This window comes from Bos indicus x Bos taurus, chromosome X (assembly GCF_003369695.1).
Source record: "Bos indicus x Bos taurus breed Angus x Brahman F1 hybrid chromosome X, Bos_hybrid_MaternalHap_v2.0, whole genome shotgun sequence".
NCBI classification, from domain to species: domain Eukaryota; kingdom Metazoa; phylum Chordata; class Mammalia; order Artiodactyla; family Bovidae; genus Bos; species Bos indicus x Bos taurus.
Window position 1 is genome coordinate 76,546,296 of NC_040105.1, and position 21,324 is coordinate 76,567,619.

At 34.2% G+C, this 21,324-nt stretch overlaps 1 protein-coding gene across 6 annotated transcripts in view; it reads left to right on the forward strand.

The window, feature by feature from the left end:
• The window catches only part of LOC113887278, a 463,883-nt gene that overhangs the window by 103,235 nt on the left and 339,324 nt on the right, over positions 1–21,324 (forward strand). For 5 of the 6 annotated variants that reach the window (XM_027534322.1, XM_027534325.1, XM_027534324.1 and 2 more), the window contains 2 exons: positions 2,503–2,702; positions 7,267–7,354. In XM_027534322.1, coding sequence (XP_027390123.1) covers positions 2,503–2,702; positions 7,267–7,354 — 288 coding nt within the window. Of the gene's footprint in view, positions 1–1,802; positions 1,842–2,502; positions 2,703–7,266; positions 7,355–21,324 lie in introns of all 6 variants that reach the window. The other variant, XM_027534327.1, reaches the window with a different exon arrangement.

Sequence of the window (21,324 nt, forward strand, 5' to 3'; positions counted from 1 at the left end):
GAATTTTCCATAGTTTATTGTGATCCACACAGTCAAAGGCTTTGGCATAGTCAATAAAGCAGAAATAGATATTTTTCTAGAACTCTCTTGCTTTTTTGATGATCCAGCAGATGTTGGCAATTTGATCTCTGGTTCCTCTGCCTTTTCTAAAACCAGCTTGAACATCTGGAAGTTCATCGTTCACATATTGCTGAAGCCTGGCTTGGAGAATTTTGAGCATTACTTTACTAGTGTGTGAGATGAGTGAAATTGTGTGGTACTTTGAGCAATCTTTGGCATTGCCTTTCTTTGGGATTGGAATGAAAACTGACCTTTTCCAGTCCTGTGGCTTATTGGAAAAAAAAGTTTGCTGTCTGCGAAATGAATTTAAAACCCAAAAAGGAAAGAAAACACATGTCTGATAGATTTTCACATTTTAAAAAGAAACAAGAAACAAATCAATACATTTAAGTGATTGATCTTAAACCAAACATAGAGTCTTTCCATTTCACCACACTGACAAATGGCATGCATCAAAATTTTCCCATCTTTTCTTGTCCCTCTGGGACCAAATAAATTTAATAATGTAGTAGAAAGGGAGCACTGAGCATCAGCAGCCTTCTGTTTCCAGGATGAGGTCTACTAATAGTTAGCTGTATGATTTTGGGAGACCGTTTATGGGAGTTGGAAAATTAAAATATTCTTAAGAATACAAATTCAGGAAATAAATCCCATTAATTCTTAAAGGCTTACATTTTTATTTTTATCTTTTTAATTTACTTATCTTAATTAGAGGCTAATTACTTTACAATATTGTAGTGGTTTTGCCATACATTGTCATGAATCATTCATGGGTGTACATGTGTTCACCATCCTGAACCCATTAATTCTTTAAAATTACAGGAAGATGTGTTTCAGCTGAGCAAAGATAAATAATCCAAGAACAGACATGTTGTGGTATAAAAGAACGGACAATGAGCTATGAAACTAGTACAGTTTTTCAAAATAATCTTCATTAATATGATTATAGACTTTGAAAAACTTCCTGGAAGTAAAACTGTCGTAAAAGTATATACCTGAATAATATCAGTATTTAAAATATTAATGATAATAGTTTATATTCAAAATTCAAATTATATCAATGAAAGCAGAAGAAGGTTGGGAAGCAGAAATGAAAGTAAAAGCATGCTTAGGTTTGTATCTTAAATGTTGGCATTGATACTTTCATTCTGACAACCATAAATAAGAAAAGTAGAAGCCATAATTTTCTATTACTTTTTTCTTTGTATGCTGAGACACTTTGAAAAAACTAAAAAAATGCCAAATACACATAGTATTTTGCCAATCAACAAATGCAAAGCAAGCTTATTTGAAAAAGGTGAATACTACCGAAAGCAAACTCTTCATCAGAAATCTGTACGATGATCTATGTTTATGTTGTTTCATATTTAAAGTGAAACATTAAGGTTGAACATCTGAATATATTACATGATAGACTTTACATTAGAATTAAGTAATTATTGATTAACTATGCACTTGGTTTTATGGTTTTATAGAAATCATATTAATATGATATTTTCATGTGATAAGATATTGAAATCAGGACAGAAATAGTTATATATTTCTCTCTTTCATAATTAAACAAAATTTTCCTATACCTCAAAATTTCAAAGACTAAAAGGGAAGAGATCCTTTTTATTAAATGTCCTCACTACTTAGTAAATCATGGATTATTTCCTGACCATTTAATGAGGAAGCTAGAGTAACTTCTTTTAAAGAAGAGGCTACATGGGGCCATTATTGCAACTCTGTTGTTATTTCAGATAGCCATTTGATGAAACTCTGGACAAAGTCTTATAAAAGTGAGTATATGTATACACATTCAGTCAGAGAAAATAGGTAGATAAGACAAGTGTCTAATTACTTGAAGTGCTGTATTTACTACTGAATAATCTTAGAGCTCATGTGTGTTTAAATTACCAGCTCTCACATATTTTACAGGGCTCCAAGATAAATTAAATGTAAGGATTCCCTTTCCTGTCTCTTAGATCTATACCCAGTCCTCTCCAGAATACAAAGTAGTATAAGTTTTCCCCTTAGTGGATTATACTCTAAAAAGAAAATGAGGTAAGCTTACTAATAAGGCAGTACCAGAATTAATATATCCTAATTATGGGCAAGTAGTTTTTGTCACATTCTAAAATAACATGGCCTGGCATGCTGCAATTCATGGGGTCACAAAGAGTTGGAGACGACTGAGCAACTGAACTGAACTGACTGAAAATAACATGACTCAGTATTTCTGTGGATGAATCTTATTCTTTTCATGCCCTTTAGATAACAATTGCCATGAATTATATAAGCATTACCAGAAACAATATTTAAATAATGAAAAGTGTCTGATTTTGCACCTCTTACATTACTTTGACTAAATGGTGTTGCTATTGAATCTATTCCACATTTATAGTGTGTTAGATAAGTGCTGTCTCATTTCTTCCCCCCAAACTCCCACTTTAATTTCAGAATGACAAAGAGATGCCTACCAGATTCAGAAGACGAAGTGAACATCTTGAGCATGCTGTTGACCGTGTTCTTGTCATGATATCGGAAAGAAGAAGGGCACGTTCTCTACATGGCACTTATGAACAACCACCTGATAACATTCTTACTGCTGCTGTTGAAGTGATTAATATGGTCAAGATGATACTAAACATTCTTGAAAGGTAATTCCTAATATGTAATCTAAAGCTTTCAGATAGTTGCATTTTCCCCTCTTTCTATCTCTTCAAAATTTTTAAGTAGGAATTGAATTTTATTTCCACAGTATGTTTCAAAGACATTAAAAGATTTTTATTTATGCTCTAATATTTCCATAGGGTAAAGAACACATTTATATAATTCCCAGTAAGTAAACAATATTTGATCATCTCACTTTAAACAGAAAAAAAATCACTTTACCAAAAAAGTATTTGTTTTACAAAGGATTAATTTTGGTCTTTCTTTATAGATCAAATTACTGCTTCGTTAGAAAGAGTACTTGTTCCTCTGAAGTCTTTCAGGGATGCATAACAGTTACAAAAAAGTTTTAAATTATCACATCTGGACAAAATAGTTTTTTCATATATATGTGTGTGTGTGTGTGTGTGCATGTGTTTGTGCATTTTATATATATATATATATATATATATATATATGTATGTGAGTGTGCATGTGTGTGTGTGTATATATATATATACATATATATGTATAGGCTTCCCCTGTGGTTCAGTGGTAAAGAATTTGCCTGCCAGTACAGGAGGCACAGGTTTGCTCCTGGTTCAGGAAGATGCCCTGGAGGAGGAAATGGCAACTCACTCCAGTATTCTTACCTGGGAAATCCCATGGAGAGAGGAGCCTGGTGGGCTATAGTCCATGTGGTTGCAAAAGAGTCAATCACTACCTAGCAACTAAAAAACAGCAAATATTTAAGTATATATATATATGTGTGTGTATATATATATATAAATTATAGTAAAAATATTTATAAACCAGTCAGTTCTGGTTGTAAAACTCTGTATTACTAAGAGAGAGTTATGAAAGTCAAAGGCTAATGATTTTTATTATTGTTTTGATAATAATCTGTAGGTAGTATATTAATATTTCCATTTTCTAATTATTTTTAATCAAAGACTTTAGTCAACTCTATATTCTACACACAAATGAAACATTATATATATATATATATATTTATGTATGTATTTATTTATTTATTTTAATCTAGGCCATTTACTTCTTCTATTGGAAAGTGTTACATCCCAAAGATGGAGAAGTTAGATAGTAAGAGAGGGAAGTATGTTTTTATGATCAACAGAGAAGTAAAAGAGGGAGAAGTCATGATACTTTTTTCTTCCCTCTTTGTTATTTGCTCTTTTATTATCATTTCTTTTCATTGCAATTCATAGTTGATTGACAACCCCATTTTGTTCATATAAAGAGGGGAGGAAATGATTGACACACTTGTTCAAAAAATTCCAAATTGAATATTAGAAAAAAATTAGGACTTTCATCAGTTCCTCAGTTTCCTCTCTTTTGAGCTCCTTACAAACATCTATCTTGTAACAAGCTAAGACAAAGGACATAATGGAATCCTGAATAAATTCAACTTAAGGAAAATAGGGAAAAGGATAATTGGCAGATGGCAAAGATAACTATAGGACTAGGTAGTGGCAACATAAAGACCCCCATAGTGGATATAATCTGCTTCATTGGTGATTGATAACTCACAGTATTAAATTTTCATTTGATTGAAGTAGTCTCATTACAAAATTCACATCATGGTATTAGTATTAAGAAGCACTCTTTGGTATAATATTACTACATCACCAATTTGAGAGCTTTTTTCACTTTCATCACTGGAACCAGGGAAGATTAAATGGGAGTTATATTACTCCTACAGTATTTTATATTGAGTAGTCCTAAAGACAATCAGTCAGATTACTCTTTCAATAAATTCTGTAATTATACCAATGAATTCATATAACAGCTTTTGAATATGGCAAATTTATGGGTCATCTCAGCATCTTCTTTTCCAACTGCTTCAAGGTTTTAAACTTCAATTTACAACATGACAGATGTTCGTAGTCCTTGCTTGAGGACTAAATAAAAGTTTTTCATATTGAATGATAATTTTACTAAGCTGAGGACTTATTGAACGTTCCATATATTATCTTTGAATACATAAAATATTATGAATGGAACACATTAAAAAAACAATAATGTGCTTTGCACTGGTCATGGTTGCTACAAAACAACTTAATACTTTTAAATTTCTTAACTTTAATTGCTTCTGATTTTCCAGACTTCCTAGGGAAGTCCAGATGTCTTGAAAATTGTGTCAAGGACTCATCAGAGAGTTACATGGATTTTAAGAATTGTTGGGGCTCAGCCTAATTGCTTTCCTTATGCAGTAAATTAAGTCCCCCTTACCAAATATCTGTGCTAGCTGGAGGAATTGGAGTGTCAATTGGAGGAATTGTTCATTCTTTACTTTCTGAAATTGGGTAATTGTGTCAGTGGGAAAAAATTATTTCTATAGCTTATTCTAAAATTAGCCTAATCTCTGTGTTTCTAAAAGAACACAGAGGAAAGATTATGTTAAAATGTAAATGTTGCTTCATTAGTTTTAATATCATATTTTTCTTAATTTGTGGTTCAAGCTGTTAATTTACTTGATGTAATAAAATATGATTTCAGGCCTAAAATTTATTTCAGCTTTATTGGAAACAAATAAGTCTGATGAGTCACCTTGGTGGTAGAGATAATAAGTACTTTTGAGAATTGAAGTATATGTGCCACTAGTGGTAAAGAACACACCTTCCAATGCAGGAGACGCCAGAGACATGGATTCAATCCCTGGGTTGGGAAAATCCCCTGGAGGAGAAAATGGCAACCCACTCCAGTATTCTTGCCTGGAGAATCCCATGTGCAGAGGAGCTTGACAGGCTACAGTCCGTAGATAGGGTCACTAAGAGTTGGACACGACTGAAGCAACTTAGCACTCGCACAGCAGGAGATGAATCAAGATGTCATCTTAAAAAAAAAAAGGGGGTGGGTGGGAAATGTGCTTATATGACCCCCCCATGAACAATTACCATTTGTTATATTTTCCTGAAAGTATTAGCCTTTTTTGTGAGTTACTAGAACTTTTCATTTGAGCAAACACCAGGAAATAGAGGAGGACAGAGGAGCCTGGCATGCAGTAGTCTATGGAGACACAAAGAGTCAGACATGACTTAGCTACTGAACAACAAAGAACTATTTGACTGAACTACAGTGTAACAAAGGTTGATTTTGCCAGCATTATAAGCTTAGATGTAGATGAGATAGCTAAGTTTAAGTTCTACTTTATTACTAATAGAATAAAGATTTTAAGATTTATTATAGAAATAATGAGTATTAAAAATTCTTATGTTACTAAATGTAAATTTCAGTCATTTTACAAGGGCTTCTGTATTTTATATTGGCATTAGTCATTAAAATTTTAAGTGAATTATTTTTTGAGGTAAATATAATTTGTGACAAAATTTATTGAGGAGCATAATGTAGTAATGCAAGACTACTTATCAAAGTGTAACTACCCAAGATTCTACATGTAAGGAAACATAATTTGAGCATGTTTCATGTTGAGAATTGAGGGATAGGGTAGGGTGAGATGGTAGGAGAGTGACTCAATATTTTCTTGCCTATTTGCTCATTTTTTTGATCCAGAAATAATTAAGAAGGAAAAAAACTGCCTAAGAAATTTTGCTCACATGTTTCATACCCTGGACATAGTTAAAGGAGATTATCCTATGGATCTGGCAGCTATATTTGCCACATACGTTTATATACTTTTTATAAGAAGAAATTTGAATCATTGCCCATGTTCTTATGTGTTTTAGAAATAGATCTCCAGAAAATAGCACATTCATATAAAATCTGGGGACTGCAATCTCCTAGGAATTTGGAGAAGGGGTTATAAATTACTTTTTCTTGCTAATTTTTAAAAATAAAATTTTGTTTCCCTTGTGAAGGCAAATATGGTTTCAGCATTGTAATGCTTGTTAATTTATTTTACAAATGTCATTCTGAAAATTGTTCTCCATTTTTAGATTGTAATAGTGATCATTGTCCAACAAAAGTATGTAGGTTTTATCACCTCATTCGAATTAGTACTTGTGATTACAGATTCCCCAAACCACAGAAGGCTAAGAGCTATGCCTGACAAAAGTAATAAAGCCAAAACTTTTCAATTGGTTATAGTGTCCTAAGTAAAATACATCTTTTTTCAATTGTGGCAAATAAAATGAGTTACCAACAGCCAATCTATTTTTCAAGTGGTAGATAATCTACTTGTGGATTACATAGTTAATTAATACTTGATACTTTTCATTTTTCCTTTTCCATATAACCATCTGTATAGTAAACTAGCCAAAGAAAATATAAAACTGAAACCTTACATACTCTACCTTCTACCTATAGTAACTTGAAAATAGGAATAACTGCTGTAAATTGTGCACTTATCATCCTATCACTTTATTGAGGCCATAGATATATCACATTGATCATCTTCCATATAAGCCTTCTGTTATTTTTTGATGTAACTTTGTGATGTTTTGAATTTAGCTGACACTTGACACTTGACACTCTTTCAAAATAATGTAAAGCTGTACATATTGTGGATTATAATTTTCACTTTCCTATGGTATAAAGTTGTTGCATTAAGTGAAACTGAGATTGATAGAATGTGTTGTCATCTTTCCCTGGCAGCCCTCCATTTGATTGCATGTCAGAATTTTCCAGTCTGAAAAACCACCTCATTAAACATATTACATTACTGAAACATTTCTCTGAACAGGTAAGATATATTGTGTTGTTGTATTGTCCTCCATACAATTTCCATATGTGTTTGTTCATCAGATCTTGTAATTTTATCTTCAGTAGTGCTGTGACCTATCTTTTCTTCAACATTTCCAGTGCCAACACTGAAATTCAGATCCATATTTATTTATATAGATGTAGACTATTTGTATAGCTACTAATGGATTGGTAAACTCAAATCTCTTTTCTATTCAACTAGAATTTACCATTGTTGCTGTGTTATTCCAAAATAAGTATTAAACTGATCAGAAACCTTGAAACACTCACCATCATTCAGGGAACATAGTCTAAACTTGTTACATTACTATTCACAACCCTTCTTAGTTCATACTCATCTGTTATCTTATCCTTCTCTTTTATGTGATCCCTGTACTAATTTATCTTGAAATATTTCATGTATGATTCTATCTTTATTCTTTTTATCATAATATTTTCTCCACTTCTAATTTACTACCATGACTTCTTTCCTTATCAAAACAACACTTCTTTTAAGCTGTAGCTAGTTCATTCATTTATTATTTAATACTTCCATTCATCCATTCATCAATCATCAAGATGACCCTATTCCTTTATAGTTAATATTTTCTAGAATTTAACATTGTAAACTTGATTTAATTCCATAATCATTTGAGGGTTGGCTATATGCAGAAACAGTTCCTGGTGGCTCAGACAACAAAGAATCTTCCTGCAATGCAGGAGGAGACCCATGTTCGATCCCTGGGTTGGGAAGATCCCCTGGAGAAGGGGATAACTTCCCAGTATAAAGATGCTCCAGTATTCTTTCCTGGAGAATTCCATGGACAGAGGAGCCTGATAGGCTACAGTCCACAGTCCATGGGGTTGCAAAAGAGTTGAACACAACTGAGCAACTAACACTTTTTCTTTTCTTATGTACAGATATATGTGCTAGGCTACATGGGGGAGGCATGAATGAATGAGAATTCTTTGCCTCAAATTTTAGTGGAATATTGAGATATTTAAATAAGTAATGTTTATTTTTACACATATGTTGTATCTGAATTTGATTTTAATTCTCTTGAGGTAAAGCATTATCCTACATTTTTTATATTGATTTTCCAACATAATCATTTTTACATAGTGAGTTTCTAATAAATATTTCATGATGATTAAACATACCAAGGAATCCTGTAGCAGTATTCATTAACACAGGTATTGTGTCATTGTTAATTGTAATTCCTCTATAAGAAATAAGTTCTAAAACTGGTTATATGTGGGAATATTTAATAATAATAACTAATACTTATATAGCAATTATTATTTGTCAGGTACTGTTCTAAGCATTGGATATAATAACTTTAAAAATCTTCATTTAAAGCCTGTTGACTTGCTGAAATTTCTTCAGTTCAAGGTGAGTATAATGAGAAGATAAAGAAAAATGCAGCTCACGAAGGTCCATCTATTTTGTGCATTAATTTGCAGATGGGTTTTTAGGTGCAAGGGACCTCTTCTCAGATCAGTCTCTGGCATTTCTTGTTTTACTACAGCAGAAAGTAGTAGGAAAGTATATATTATGAAAAGCCACAAAGTTAGACTGTTGCTTTCCGAAAAGTTGTTTCAGATTCCTTTTTATTTATGCCAACCAACCCGCTGAGAAAAATTAGAAAATATGGACAAAATAAACTCTTCTGTTTGAGGGCATCAAAGAGGTTAAGGCAAAGTGGACGCATATATACAAGGCTACCGAAAATCAAAGGATAGAAAAAGATATGCCATAAAAACATATATTAAAAACTTTGGACTAGTCCCTAGTTCCTTGTTATACTAATTATACATATCAATCAGTTCAGTCACTCATTTGTGTTTAACTCTTTGCGACCCCAAGGACCCCAGCATGCCAAGCTTTCCTATCCATCACTAACTCTTGGAGCTTACTCAATCATGTCTATCGAGTTGGCAAGCCATCCAACCATCTCACCTTCTGTCATTACCTTCTCCTTCTGCTTTCACTCTTTCCCAGCATTAGGGTCTTTTCATATGAGTCAGTTCTTCACATCAGGTGGCCAAATTATTGGAGTTACAGCTTCAGCATCAGTCTTTCCAATGAATATTCAGGACTTATTTCCTTTAGGATTAACTGGTTTGATTTCCTTGCAGTCCAAGGGACTCTCAAGAGTTTTCTTCAACATCACAGTTCAAAAGCATCAATTCTTCAGCACCCTGCTTTCTTTATAGTCCAATTCTCACATCCATACATGACTACTGGAAAAACTAGTTTTGACTAGACAGATATTTGTCAGCAAAGTAATGTCTCTGATTTTTAATATGCTGTCTAGGTCAGTCATAGCTTTTCTTCTAAGGAGCAAGTGTCTTTTAATTTCATGGCCACAGTCACCATCTGCAGTGATTTTGGAGCCCCCAAAAATAAAGTCTCTCACTGTTTCCCCATCTATTTGCCATGAAGTGATGGGACTAGAGGCTATGATCTTAGTTTTTTGAATGTTGGGTTTTAAGTCAGCTTTTTCACTTTCCTCTTTCACTTTCATTAAGAGGCTCTTTTGTTCCTCTTTGCTTTCTGCCATAAGGTTGGTGTCATCTGCGTATCTGAGGTTATTGATATTTCTCCCGGCAGTCTTGATTCCAGCTTGTGCTTCATCCATTCCACCATTTCTCATGATGTACTCTGCATATAAGTTAAATAGGCAGGGTGACAACATACAGCCTTGACATACTCCTTTCCCAATTTGTAACCAGTCTGTTGTTCCATGTCCTAACTGTTGCTTTTTGACCTGCATACAGATTTCTCATGAGGCAGGTAAGGTGGTATGGTATTACCATCTCTTCAAGAATTTTCCACAGTTTGTTGTGATCTACACAGTCAAAGGCATTGGCATAATCAATAAAGAAGTAGATGTTTTTCTGGAACTCTCTTGCTTTTTCTATGATCTAACAGATATTGGCAATTTGATCTCTGATTTCTCTGCCTTTTCTAAGGAAAGATGTTCCTTAGACGTTTCAGCTTGAACATCTGGAATTTCATGGTTCATGTGCTGTTGAACCCTGGCTTGGAGTATTTTATGCATTTCTTTGCTAGCATGTAAGATGAATGTAATTTTGCAGTAGTTTGAACATTCTTTGGCACTGCCTTTCTTTAGGATTGGAATGAAAACTGACCTTTTTCAGTCCTTGTGGCCACTGCTGTGTTTTCCAAATTTGCTGGCATATTGAGTGCAGCACTGTCACAGCATCATCTTTGAGGACTTTAAATAGCTCATCTAGAATTCCAGCACCTCCACTAACGTTTTTTGTAGTGATGCTGCCTAAGGCCCACTTGATTTTGCATTCCAGGATGTCTGGCTCTAGGTGAATGATCACACCATTGTGGTTATGTGGGTCATGAAGATCTTTTTTGTATAGTTCTGTGTATTCTTGCCACCTCTTCTTAATATCTTCTGCTTCTGTTAGGTTATGTGTAATTAGTATACATATGTATTAGTATATGTATGTACATGCATATTATATATACATATATATTACATACAATTATATATACATATATATATATTTGTACATCCATGTATTTGAACTAAATTCTAGAGCAAGAGTCATTGTAAACTAATATTTTATTGCATAATTAAAATTTGCAAAGAGAGCAGAACTTAAGCATTCTCATAAAAAAATGTAACTGTATGAAATTATAGATAAGTTAAATTACTTGATCATGGTAATGCTTTCTAGTGTATACATATATCAAATCATTATGTGTATGCTTTAAATATCCTGGTGGCTCAGCTGGTCAAGACTCTGCCTGCAATGTGGGAGACCAGGGTTCAATCTTTGAATTGGGAAGATACCCTGGAGAAGGGAAGGGTTACCCACTGCAATATTCTGGCCTGGAGAATTCTATGGACTGTACAGTCCATGGGGTTGCAAAGAGTAGGACACAACTGAGTGGTGTTCACATTCACTTTTAAATATATTACATTTTATTTATCAATTAGACCTCAACAAAGCTAGGGAAAAAGAAGGCAAGAAGAAAACACATTGAGAATTTTAAGATTTTGAATGGAATGATAATGAAGACACGACATAGCGAACTTGTGACGTGCAGTTTATGTTGTATTTAAGAAAGAGTCATACCTTTTGATGTATTTAATAAAAAGGGAAAAGAGCTGAAAGTCTATAATTTAAGTATTCATCTCATGAAGCGATTACAAGAAAGCCATTAAAAAAAGAAAATCAAATTAAATTCAAAATCAATATAGACAGAACAAAACATATTGAAAGTAAATACAGAAGTTAATGAAATAGAAAACAAGCAGTAATATTTACATATATAAAATCATCATATTGTACATTTAAATAGATAAGATTTTTATGTGTCAATTACATCTCAATAAAGTTGGGAAAAAATTGCAAAAAAAAAAAAAAAAAGAAAGCAGTAAGCTAAAACTCTCAAAATTTATTAGTTGAAAGTGGAGGTGATAAATTAGGAAATTTTTTAAAGCCTGACATACAAAATATTAGTAATGAAAAGGAGATAGTACTAGAAATCCTACCTATGTAAAGTAATACATAATACTTTTATATCATTTATGTTGAAAATTTGACAATGTACACAGAGTAGAAAAATTCCTAGAAAAAATAATGGAAATTGACATAAAAAGAAACAGCAATTGTCACATACAATAAAATCTTACCAATTAATTGTCATCCCTGCACCAGCAACATTATTATCACCCCAATCTTGTTAAGGTGGCAGACCTGAGTCTCACACTAACCTACTGAATCACTGTCTGAATTTTAAATATATATATATATATATATATATATATATGCATATATATGAAGGTTTAATAAACATTGTATTAAATAAATTGAATCCATAGTTATAAACCTTTCCAGAAAAATACTCTTGTCTAGATAACTTCATATGTTAATTCCTCAAAACATTTAAGAGTGAAATAGCACTAACCCTATTCAAACTATGCCAGATAACAAAACAGAGTAAGAACACTTTCCAACTAATGTTCTGAGGCCATTGAAATCTTATTACCAAATTTTATAAGGAAATCACAAGAAAGAAAATGTCTGTTACATAAAATAAGAAATAGCAATCTCAAAAAATAGCAAATTGAGTCCAGTGATACATAAAGATTATAATATATCACAGACACATTAGCATTATTCCAGGAATGCAAGGTCAGTTGAACATTTGAAGACCAATCAATGGAATTAACCAGAGCAGAAGAATAGTGGTGACATAGTATAAAGACACCTGAAAAGATACAGAGAAAGCACTGAGTAAAATTCATTATCTATTCAAGATAAAAAGTCTTAGTAAACTTAGAATAAATGGCAATTTCCTATGTTATAAAATTTATCTACAAATACAAATAAAAATACCTGTAAATACAAATACAGAGACATCAGTTTGCTGAAAAAGGTCCGTATGGTCAAAGCTGGTATAGTCAAAGTTACGATTTTTCCAGTAGTCATGTACAAATGTGAGAGTTGTACCATAAAGAAGACTGAGAGCTGAAGAATTGAGCTTTTGAATTATGGTGCTAGACAAGACTCTTGAGAATCTCTTGGACTGCAGGTAGATCAAACCAGTCAATCCTAAAGAAAATCAACCCTGAATACTCATTAGAAGGACTCATGCTGAAGTGCCAATACTTTGGCCACCTGATGTGAAGGGCCAACTCATTGTAAAAGACCCTGATGCTGGGAAAGATTGAGGGCAGGAGAAGGGGGTGACAGAGGATGAGATGGTTGGATAGCATCACCGATTCAATGGAAACTGAGCAAACTCTGGGAGATAGTGGAGGACAAGAAGCCTGGCATGCTGTAGCCCATGGGGTCACAAAGAATTGGCCATGACTTACTGAATGAACAACAACAATCTACAAATAAAGTAAGGCAGATATAATTCTTAATGATAAAATATTGTAAACCTTCTTCTGTGAAATCAGTGATGGTACAAATATGTCCAGTATTAGCAATTTTATTCTACAATGTATTCAAGGGCCAAGAGTATGCAATAGGACTGGAAAAGAAATGTTTAAGTGTGGGAAAGGAAGAAATGAATCTGTCATTGTTCTTACATGACAGAATTGTGTACTTGGAAAATTCAAATTATTCTGAAGGTTAGATATTAGAAATCATCAGTGAATTCAGCAATATTGCTGAAAGGCAAAATACTATTAATATAATCAGTTTTACTTCTATATACTAACTTCAAATATTTAGAGATGAAATAAAAATGACAATATGCATTTTCAATGGCATGGAAAACATCAAATACCTAGGAAAAATATACAGAATACATGAAAGATCTCCTATTGAAAAGTATAAAATTATTATGAGAGAAATTAGAGAAGGCCTTAATGAATAAAGAAATGTCTCACATTTGTAGATTGGAAGATTTAGTATGTTAAAGACGTTGGTTCTCTTCAGAATGATTTATATATTAAATTAAAATCAAAATACAAATAGGATTTTTCTGTACAGATTGACAAGGTGATTCTAAAATTTGTATAAAATTCAAGAAACCAGTAAAACCTAAGTTAATTTTGAAGAAGTTGGTAGACTTATACTACTGCATATCAAGGCTTGTTATATATCTCCATTAAGACAGTTCCATATTTGCAAAAGACAGGTACACAGACCAATGAAGCTTAAGAGGATTTAGAAACACCTGACACTTACGTGGATATTTAATTTATTATTACATGCACTTAGGAGATGTGGGGTGATAATTGTCTCTTGATTTCTAACTCAGTTCAGTTCAGTCACTCAGTTGTGTCTGACTCTTTGTGACCCCATGAATCGCAGCACTCCAGGCCTCCCTGTCCATCTCCAACTCGCGGAGTTTACCCAAAGTCATGTCCACCGAGTTGATGATGCCATCCAGCCATCTCATCTTCTGTCATCCCTTCTCCTGCCCCCAATTCCTCCCAGCATCAGAGTCTTTTCCAATGAGTCAACTCTTCACATGAGGTGGCCAAAGTATTGGAGTTTCAGCTTCAGCACCAGTCCTTCCAGTGAACACCCAGGACTGATCTCCTTTAGAATAGACTGGTTGGATCTCCTTGCAGTCCAAGGGACTCTCAAGAGTCTTCTCCAACACTACAGTTCAAAAGCATCAATTCTTCGGTGCTCAGCTTTCTTCACAGTCTAACTCTCACATCCATACATGACCACTGGAAAAACCATACCCTTGACTAGACGGACCTTTGTTTGCAAAGTAATGTCTCTGCTTTTTAATATGCTATCTAGGTTGGTCATAACTTTCCTTCCAAGGAGTAAGTGTCTTTTAATTTCATTGCTGCAATGACCATCTGCAGTGATAAAAATTTCTAACTCACACCATAGTAAAAAATCAGCATTAGGGTTTGCGTTAGTAACCCTATTCGGACTGTAAATCTAAACATCAACAGTAACATTTTATGGTAGTTCAACAACTCAAACAATATACAAAAAGTACTAAGCATAAAAGAAAATATTACTAAATTGGACTTCTGTTCTATTGATAAAAAGAACTTCTGCCCAAAAAAGATACAGAGAGAGTAAAAACACTGGCTAAAAAAATGTGAGATGGTATTTATAATAGATGTAACAAAGAAATATTTAAAATTTGAATTTACAAAGAATTCTTACAAAGCAATAAGAAAAGATAACTTAATGAGAAAGTGGGAAAAGCCTTGAATGGACACTTGAGAAAAGGAAATACAGAAATAGCAAAGAAGAAAAAAAAAATGTGAAAAGGGTTTCAGTCTTAATCAGGGAAAATGCAAATCAAAACCATGCAGATGATACCACAACACTCCCAAGAAAGACTAGTGTTACAAGACGTATAATACTAAGTGCTATGGAGAATGTGGAGCAAAAAGTTCTCATATACTGTTTGGGTGGTATAATCGATCACACCTAGAGCCAAACATCCTACAGTCCAAAGTCAAGTGGGCATTAGGAAGCATCACTACAAACAAAGCTAGTGGAGGTGATGGAATTCCAGTTGAGCTATTTCAAATCCTGAAAGATAATGATGACAAAGTACTTTACTCAATATGCCAGCAAATTTGGAAAACTCAGCAACAGCTGTAGGACTGAAAAAGGTCAGTTTTCATTCCAATCCCAGAGAAAGGCAATGCCAAAAAATGTTCAAACTACCACATGATTGTGCTCATTTCACATGCTAGCAAAGTAATGCTCAAAATTTTCCAAGTGAGGCTTCACTAGTATATGAACTGAGAATTTCCAGAAATTCAAGCTGGATTTAGAAAAGGCAGAAGAAGCAGATATCAAACTGCAAACATCCACTGGATCATAGAAAAAGCAAGAAAATTTGAGAAAAGCATCTACTTCTGTTTCATTGACTACACTAAAGCCTTTGCCAGTGTGGATCACAACAAACTGTGGAAAATTCTTAAAGAGACGGGAATACCAGACCACCTTACCTGATTCCTGACAAAACTGTATGCAGGTCAAGAAGCAACACTTAGAACAAGACAGGGAACAACGGACTGGTTCCAAATTGGGAAAGGAGTATGTCAAGGCTGTACATTGTCACCCTGCTTATTTAACTTCTATGCAGAGTACATCATGTGAAATACCAGAAAGGATGAAACACAAGTTTGAATCAAGATTGCTGGGAGAAATATCAATAACCTCAGATATGCAGATGACACCTAACTTATGGCTAAAAGTGAAGAGGAACTAAAGAGCCTCTTGATTAAAGTGAAAGAGGAAAGTGAAAGGTGGCTTAAAACTCAACATTCTTAAAACTAAGATCATGGCATCTTGTCCCAACACTTCATGGCAAATAGATGTGTAAACAGTGGAAGCACACTTTATTTTCGTGGCCTCCAAAATCACTACAGATGGTTTCTGCTGCCATGAAATTAAAAGAAGCTTGCTCCTTTAAAGAAAAGCTATGACAAACATAGAGAGGATATTATAAAGCAGAGACATTACTTTATTGACAAAGATCTGTCTACTCAAAGCTATGTTTTTTCCAGTAGTCAGTAGTATGGATGTTAGAGTTGGACCATAAAGGTAGTTGAGCATTGAATAACTCAAGCATTTGAACTGTGGTGTTGGAGAAGATATTTAAGAGTCCCATGGACTGCAAGGAGATCAAACCAGTTAGTCCTGAATATTCATTGGAAGGCCTGATGCTGAAGTTCCAATAATTTGGCCACGTGATGCAAAGAACTGACTCATTGGAAAAGACCCTGATGCTGGGAAAGATTGAAGGCAAGAGAAGGGGAAAACAGAGGACAAGAGGGTTGAATGGCATCACAGACTCAATGGACATTAGTTTGAGCAAGCTCCAGGGCTTGTTGATGGACAGGGAAGCCTAACTTGCTGTAGTCCATGGGGTCACAGAGTCGGACACGACTGAGCAACTGAATTGAACTGAAGAAAAAAAAATCAGCACTTTCAGTTTTGTGAACATGAGTGGTCTTTAAAAGTTAGATTATCTATGAAAATCAAATGCTTTCTGGTGTGTCTCCTAGGTATGGAAAATTTCTACAAATTATATATTTTTTAAAGAACATGATTATCAGTTTAAAACTATACAGTCAAACATTTTAATGACTATTTAAAGAAAAAATTTCTTTCAAAATCAGTGTCAAAAATAATATCAAAGTAAATGTTTATATTTCCATATCATGAAATCCAAGCAAAATCAGAGGTCAGAGTCCCCACAAAATGAATACCAATATTGGGATTTCATGTACTCTGGCAAGCTAGCATATAATAAACTTCTTTATAGGAGTGTCCTTCTTAGGGATTATGTAAGGGTTAATTATTTCCAAATAGATACATGGAGTATTTTGAGGAACACACATGCAAACTCTTTTAATACAAGTTTCATTAAAATACAGGTTACATGCAGAAAGCTCAAAAATCCTAATTATACTGATAAATGAATTATCACAAAGTGAGGACACATAAAACCATCACTGAGATCAAGAAATAGAAAATAATTTGCACTGTAGAAACACTTCTCATATCCTTCTCCAGCACCACAGTTCAAAGTGGTGCTTGTCCAGCATCACAGTTCAAAACATCAATTCTTTGGCACTCAGCTTTCTTTATGGTCCAACTCTCACATCCATACCTGACTACTGGCAAAACCATAGTTTTGACTAGATGGATAGCTGTCAACAAAGTTGTCTGCTTTATAATATGCTGTCTATGTTTGTCATAACTTTTCTTCCAAGAAGCATGTGTCTTTTAATTTCATGGCTTCAGTCACCATCCACAGTGATTTGGAGCCCAAGAAAATAAAGTCTGCCACTGTTTCCATTATTGCCCATCTATTTGCCATGAAGTGATGTGACTGGATACCATGATCTTAGTCTTTTGAACGTTGAGTTTTAAGCCAGCTTTTTCACTCTCCTCTCACTTTAATCAACAGACTCTTTAGTTCCTCTTTGCTTTCTGTCATGAGGTTGGTTTGATCTGCATATCTGAGGGTATTGATATTTCTCCCACAATCTTGATTCCAGATTGTGTGTCATCCAGCCTGCCATTTCGCATGATGTACTCCGCATATAAGTTAAATAAGCAGGGTGACAATATGCAGCCTTGATGTACTCCTTTCCCAATTTGGAACCAATTTGTTGTTTCATGTCTGGTTCTAACTGTTGCTTCTTGACCTGCATACAGATTTCTTAGGAGACAGGTAAAGTCGTCTGGAATCCCATCTCTTGAAGAATTTTCCACATTTTGTTGTGATCCATATAGTCACAGGCTTTGGCATAGTCAATAAAGCAGAAGTAGATGTTTTTCTGGAACTCTCTTGCTTTTTCTGTGATCCAACCAATGTTGGCAATTTGATATCTGTTTCCTCTGTCTTTTCTAGATGCAACTTGAACAATGGGAAATTCTCTGTCCATGTACTTGGAGAATTTTGAGCATTACTTTGCTAGTGTGTGAAATGAGTGTAATTTTGCAGTAGTTTGAAAATACTTTGGCATTGCCTTTCTTTGGGATTGGAATGAAAACTGACCTCTTTCAGTCCTGTGGCCACTGCTGCATTTTCCAAATTTGCTGGCATATTGAGTGCAGCAATTTCAACAGCATCGTCTTTGAGGACTTGAAATAGTTCAACTGGAGTTCCATCACCTCCACTAGCTTTGTTCGTAGTAATGCTTCTTAAAGCCCACTTGACTTCGCATTCCAGGATGTCTGGCTCAAGGTGAGTGATCACACCATTGTGGTTATGTGGGTCATGAAGATCTTTTTTGTATAGTTCTTCTGTGTATACTTCTTAATATCTTCTGCTTCTGTTAGGTCTATACCATTTCTGTACTTTATTGTGCCCATCTTTGCATGAAATGTTCCATTGATATTTCTAATTTTCTTGAAGAGATCTCTAGTCTTTCCAATTCTGTTGTTTTCCTCTATTTCTTTACACTGATCACTTAGGAAGGCTTTCTTATCTTTCCTTGCTATACTTGGGAACTCTGCATTCAGATGGATATATCTTTCCTTTTCTCCTTTGCCTTTAGCTTCTCTTCTCTTTTCACCTTTTTGTAAGGCCTCCACAGATAACCATTTGCCTTTTTGCACTTCTTTTTCTTGGGGATTGTCTTCATCACTGCCTCCTGTACAGTGTCACAAGCCTTTGTCCATAGTTCTTCAGACACCCTGTCTGTCAAATCTAATTTGATTTTTTTCTTAAAATGTATAAATTTATTTTTAGATTTTTGTTCTGAATATGATGGATGTCATTGAATAGTTGATTGAGATCATGATAGTTTTTCAGACAGCTTTGTCTCTTTTTTCTTCAAGGAATGTTATAGGGAATATTATTCTGTATGTAATAACTTCCATCATAAAAATGCTGAGTATGCTTTGCAGTTGTAACACTGATATATTCTGATTTATTGTGCTTTCAAATTACCTTTTCATTGATGAAGAAGGAGAAGAGTCAGAAGAGAATAAAAGAGTTAAATAAGTTTTGTTAGGATCATCATTTTAATCTGTGTGGTAAATAATTGTCATTTTTAGTGATTAACATCATATTCCAGTGCTAACTTTTACATCTTATTCATTAATTAAAATAAGAAGACTAAATTATTTTTGTATTCGAAGGCAGCAAAGAACTTTACAAATTTTCAAGTGTTTTAAAAGTAATTGTTAATGGAGTATTACTCAGCCATTAAAAAGAATACATTTGAATCAGTTCTAACGAGGTGGATGAAACTGGAGCCAATTATACAGAGTGAAGTAAGCCAGAAAGAAAAACACCAATACAGTACACTAACGCATATATGTGGACTTTAGAAAGATGGTAACGATAACCCTGTATGTGAGACAGCAAAAGAGACACAGATGTATAGAACAGTCTTTTGGACTCTGTGGGAGAGGGAGGGGTGGATGGTTTGGGAGAATGGCATTGAAATGTGTATAGTATCATATAAGAAACGAATCGCCAGTCCAGGTTCGATGCAGGATACAGGAAGCTTGGGGCTGGTGCACTGGGATTACCCAGAGGGATGGTATGGGGAGGGAGGGGGGTTCAGGATGGGGAAAACGTGTACACCTGTGGTGGATTCATGTTGATGTATGGCAAAACCAATACAATATTGTAAAGTAATTAGCCTCTAATTAAAATAAATAAATTTAAATTAAAAAAAATAAAAGTAATTGTTATCATATAATAAGTGTTCAGAGTTGCCTAGTTGGAAAAGAATTGGGTTCCCTCACAAAAAATTCTTTAAACTATTTTCGAATATTGTTTTCAATATGGAAATTTCTTTTTAAAAAACAGATTCATTGAAATAAAGTTTATATGCCATACAGTATATGAATATAAATAGAAGAACAAATGCCTTTTTGGAGATTCAAATTTCTTATAATCACAATTGATTTTAGAACATTTTTACCATCCCTTAAAATACAAAGTCCCCATTATCATTCACTGCCCATCTCCCCATCCACCACCACCATCATGACCACACCTAGAACACACCACACCTAGGCCTAGACAACCACTAAACTACTTTTTATCTATATATATATTATTCTATTGTACACATTTCACATAAATGAAGTCATTTATTTAGTCTTATGTAAATGGCTATTTTCAGTTAGGATAAGTTTTTTTCCAAGGTTCATACATGCTGTACCATGCATCAGTAGTTCTGTTCTGTTTATTGTTGTTCAGTCACTAAGTCATTTCTGAATCTTTGAGACCCTATGGCACATCAGGCTTCTCTGTCCTTCACTATCTCTCAGAGTTTGCTCAAATTCATGTCCATTGAGTAGGTGATGCTATCCAAACATCTAATCCTCTGTCGTTCCCTTCTCCTCCTGCCCTTGATCTTTCCCAGCATCAGGTTTTTTTTTTTTTTTCCCCCAGTGAGTCAGCTCTTCACATCAGGTAGGCAAAGTATTGGAACTTCAGCATCAGTCCTTGAAATAAATATTCAGGGTTGGTTTTCTTTAGGGTTGATTGGTTTGATCTCCTTGCATCCCAGGACACTCTCAAAAGTCTTCTCCAGCACCACAATTCAAAATCATCATTTCTTCAGTACTCAGCTTTCCCTTATTTATTTCCAACTCTCACATCCATACATGACTAATGGAAAAACTATAACTTTGACTATGCCCACCTTTTCGGTTAAGTGATGTTTCTGCTTTTTAATATGCTGTCTAAGTTTGTCATAGCTTTTCTTCCAAGGAACAATCTTCTTTTAATTTCATGGCTACAGTCACCATCCACAGTGATTTTGGAGACCAAGAAAATAAGATCTCCACTGTTTCCACTTTTTCCCCTTCTATTTACCATGAAGTGATGGGACTGGATGCCATGATATTCATTTTTTGAATATTGAGTTTTAAGCCAGATTTTTCACTTTCCTGTTTCATCCTCATCAAGAGGCTCTTTGGTTCCTATTCACTTTCTGTCATAAGGGTGGTGTCATCTGTATATCTGAGGTTGTTGATATTTCTCCTGGAAATATT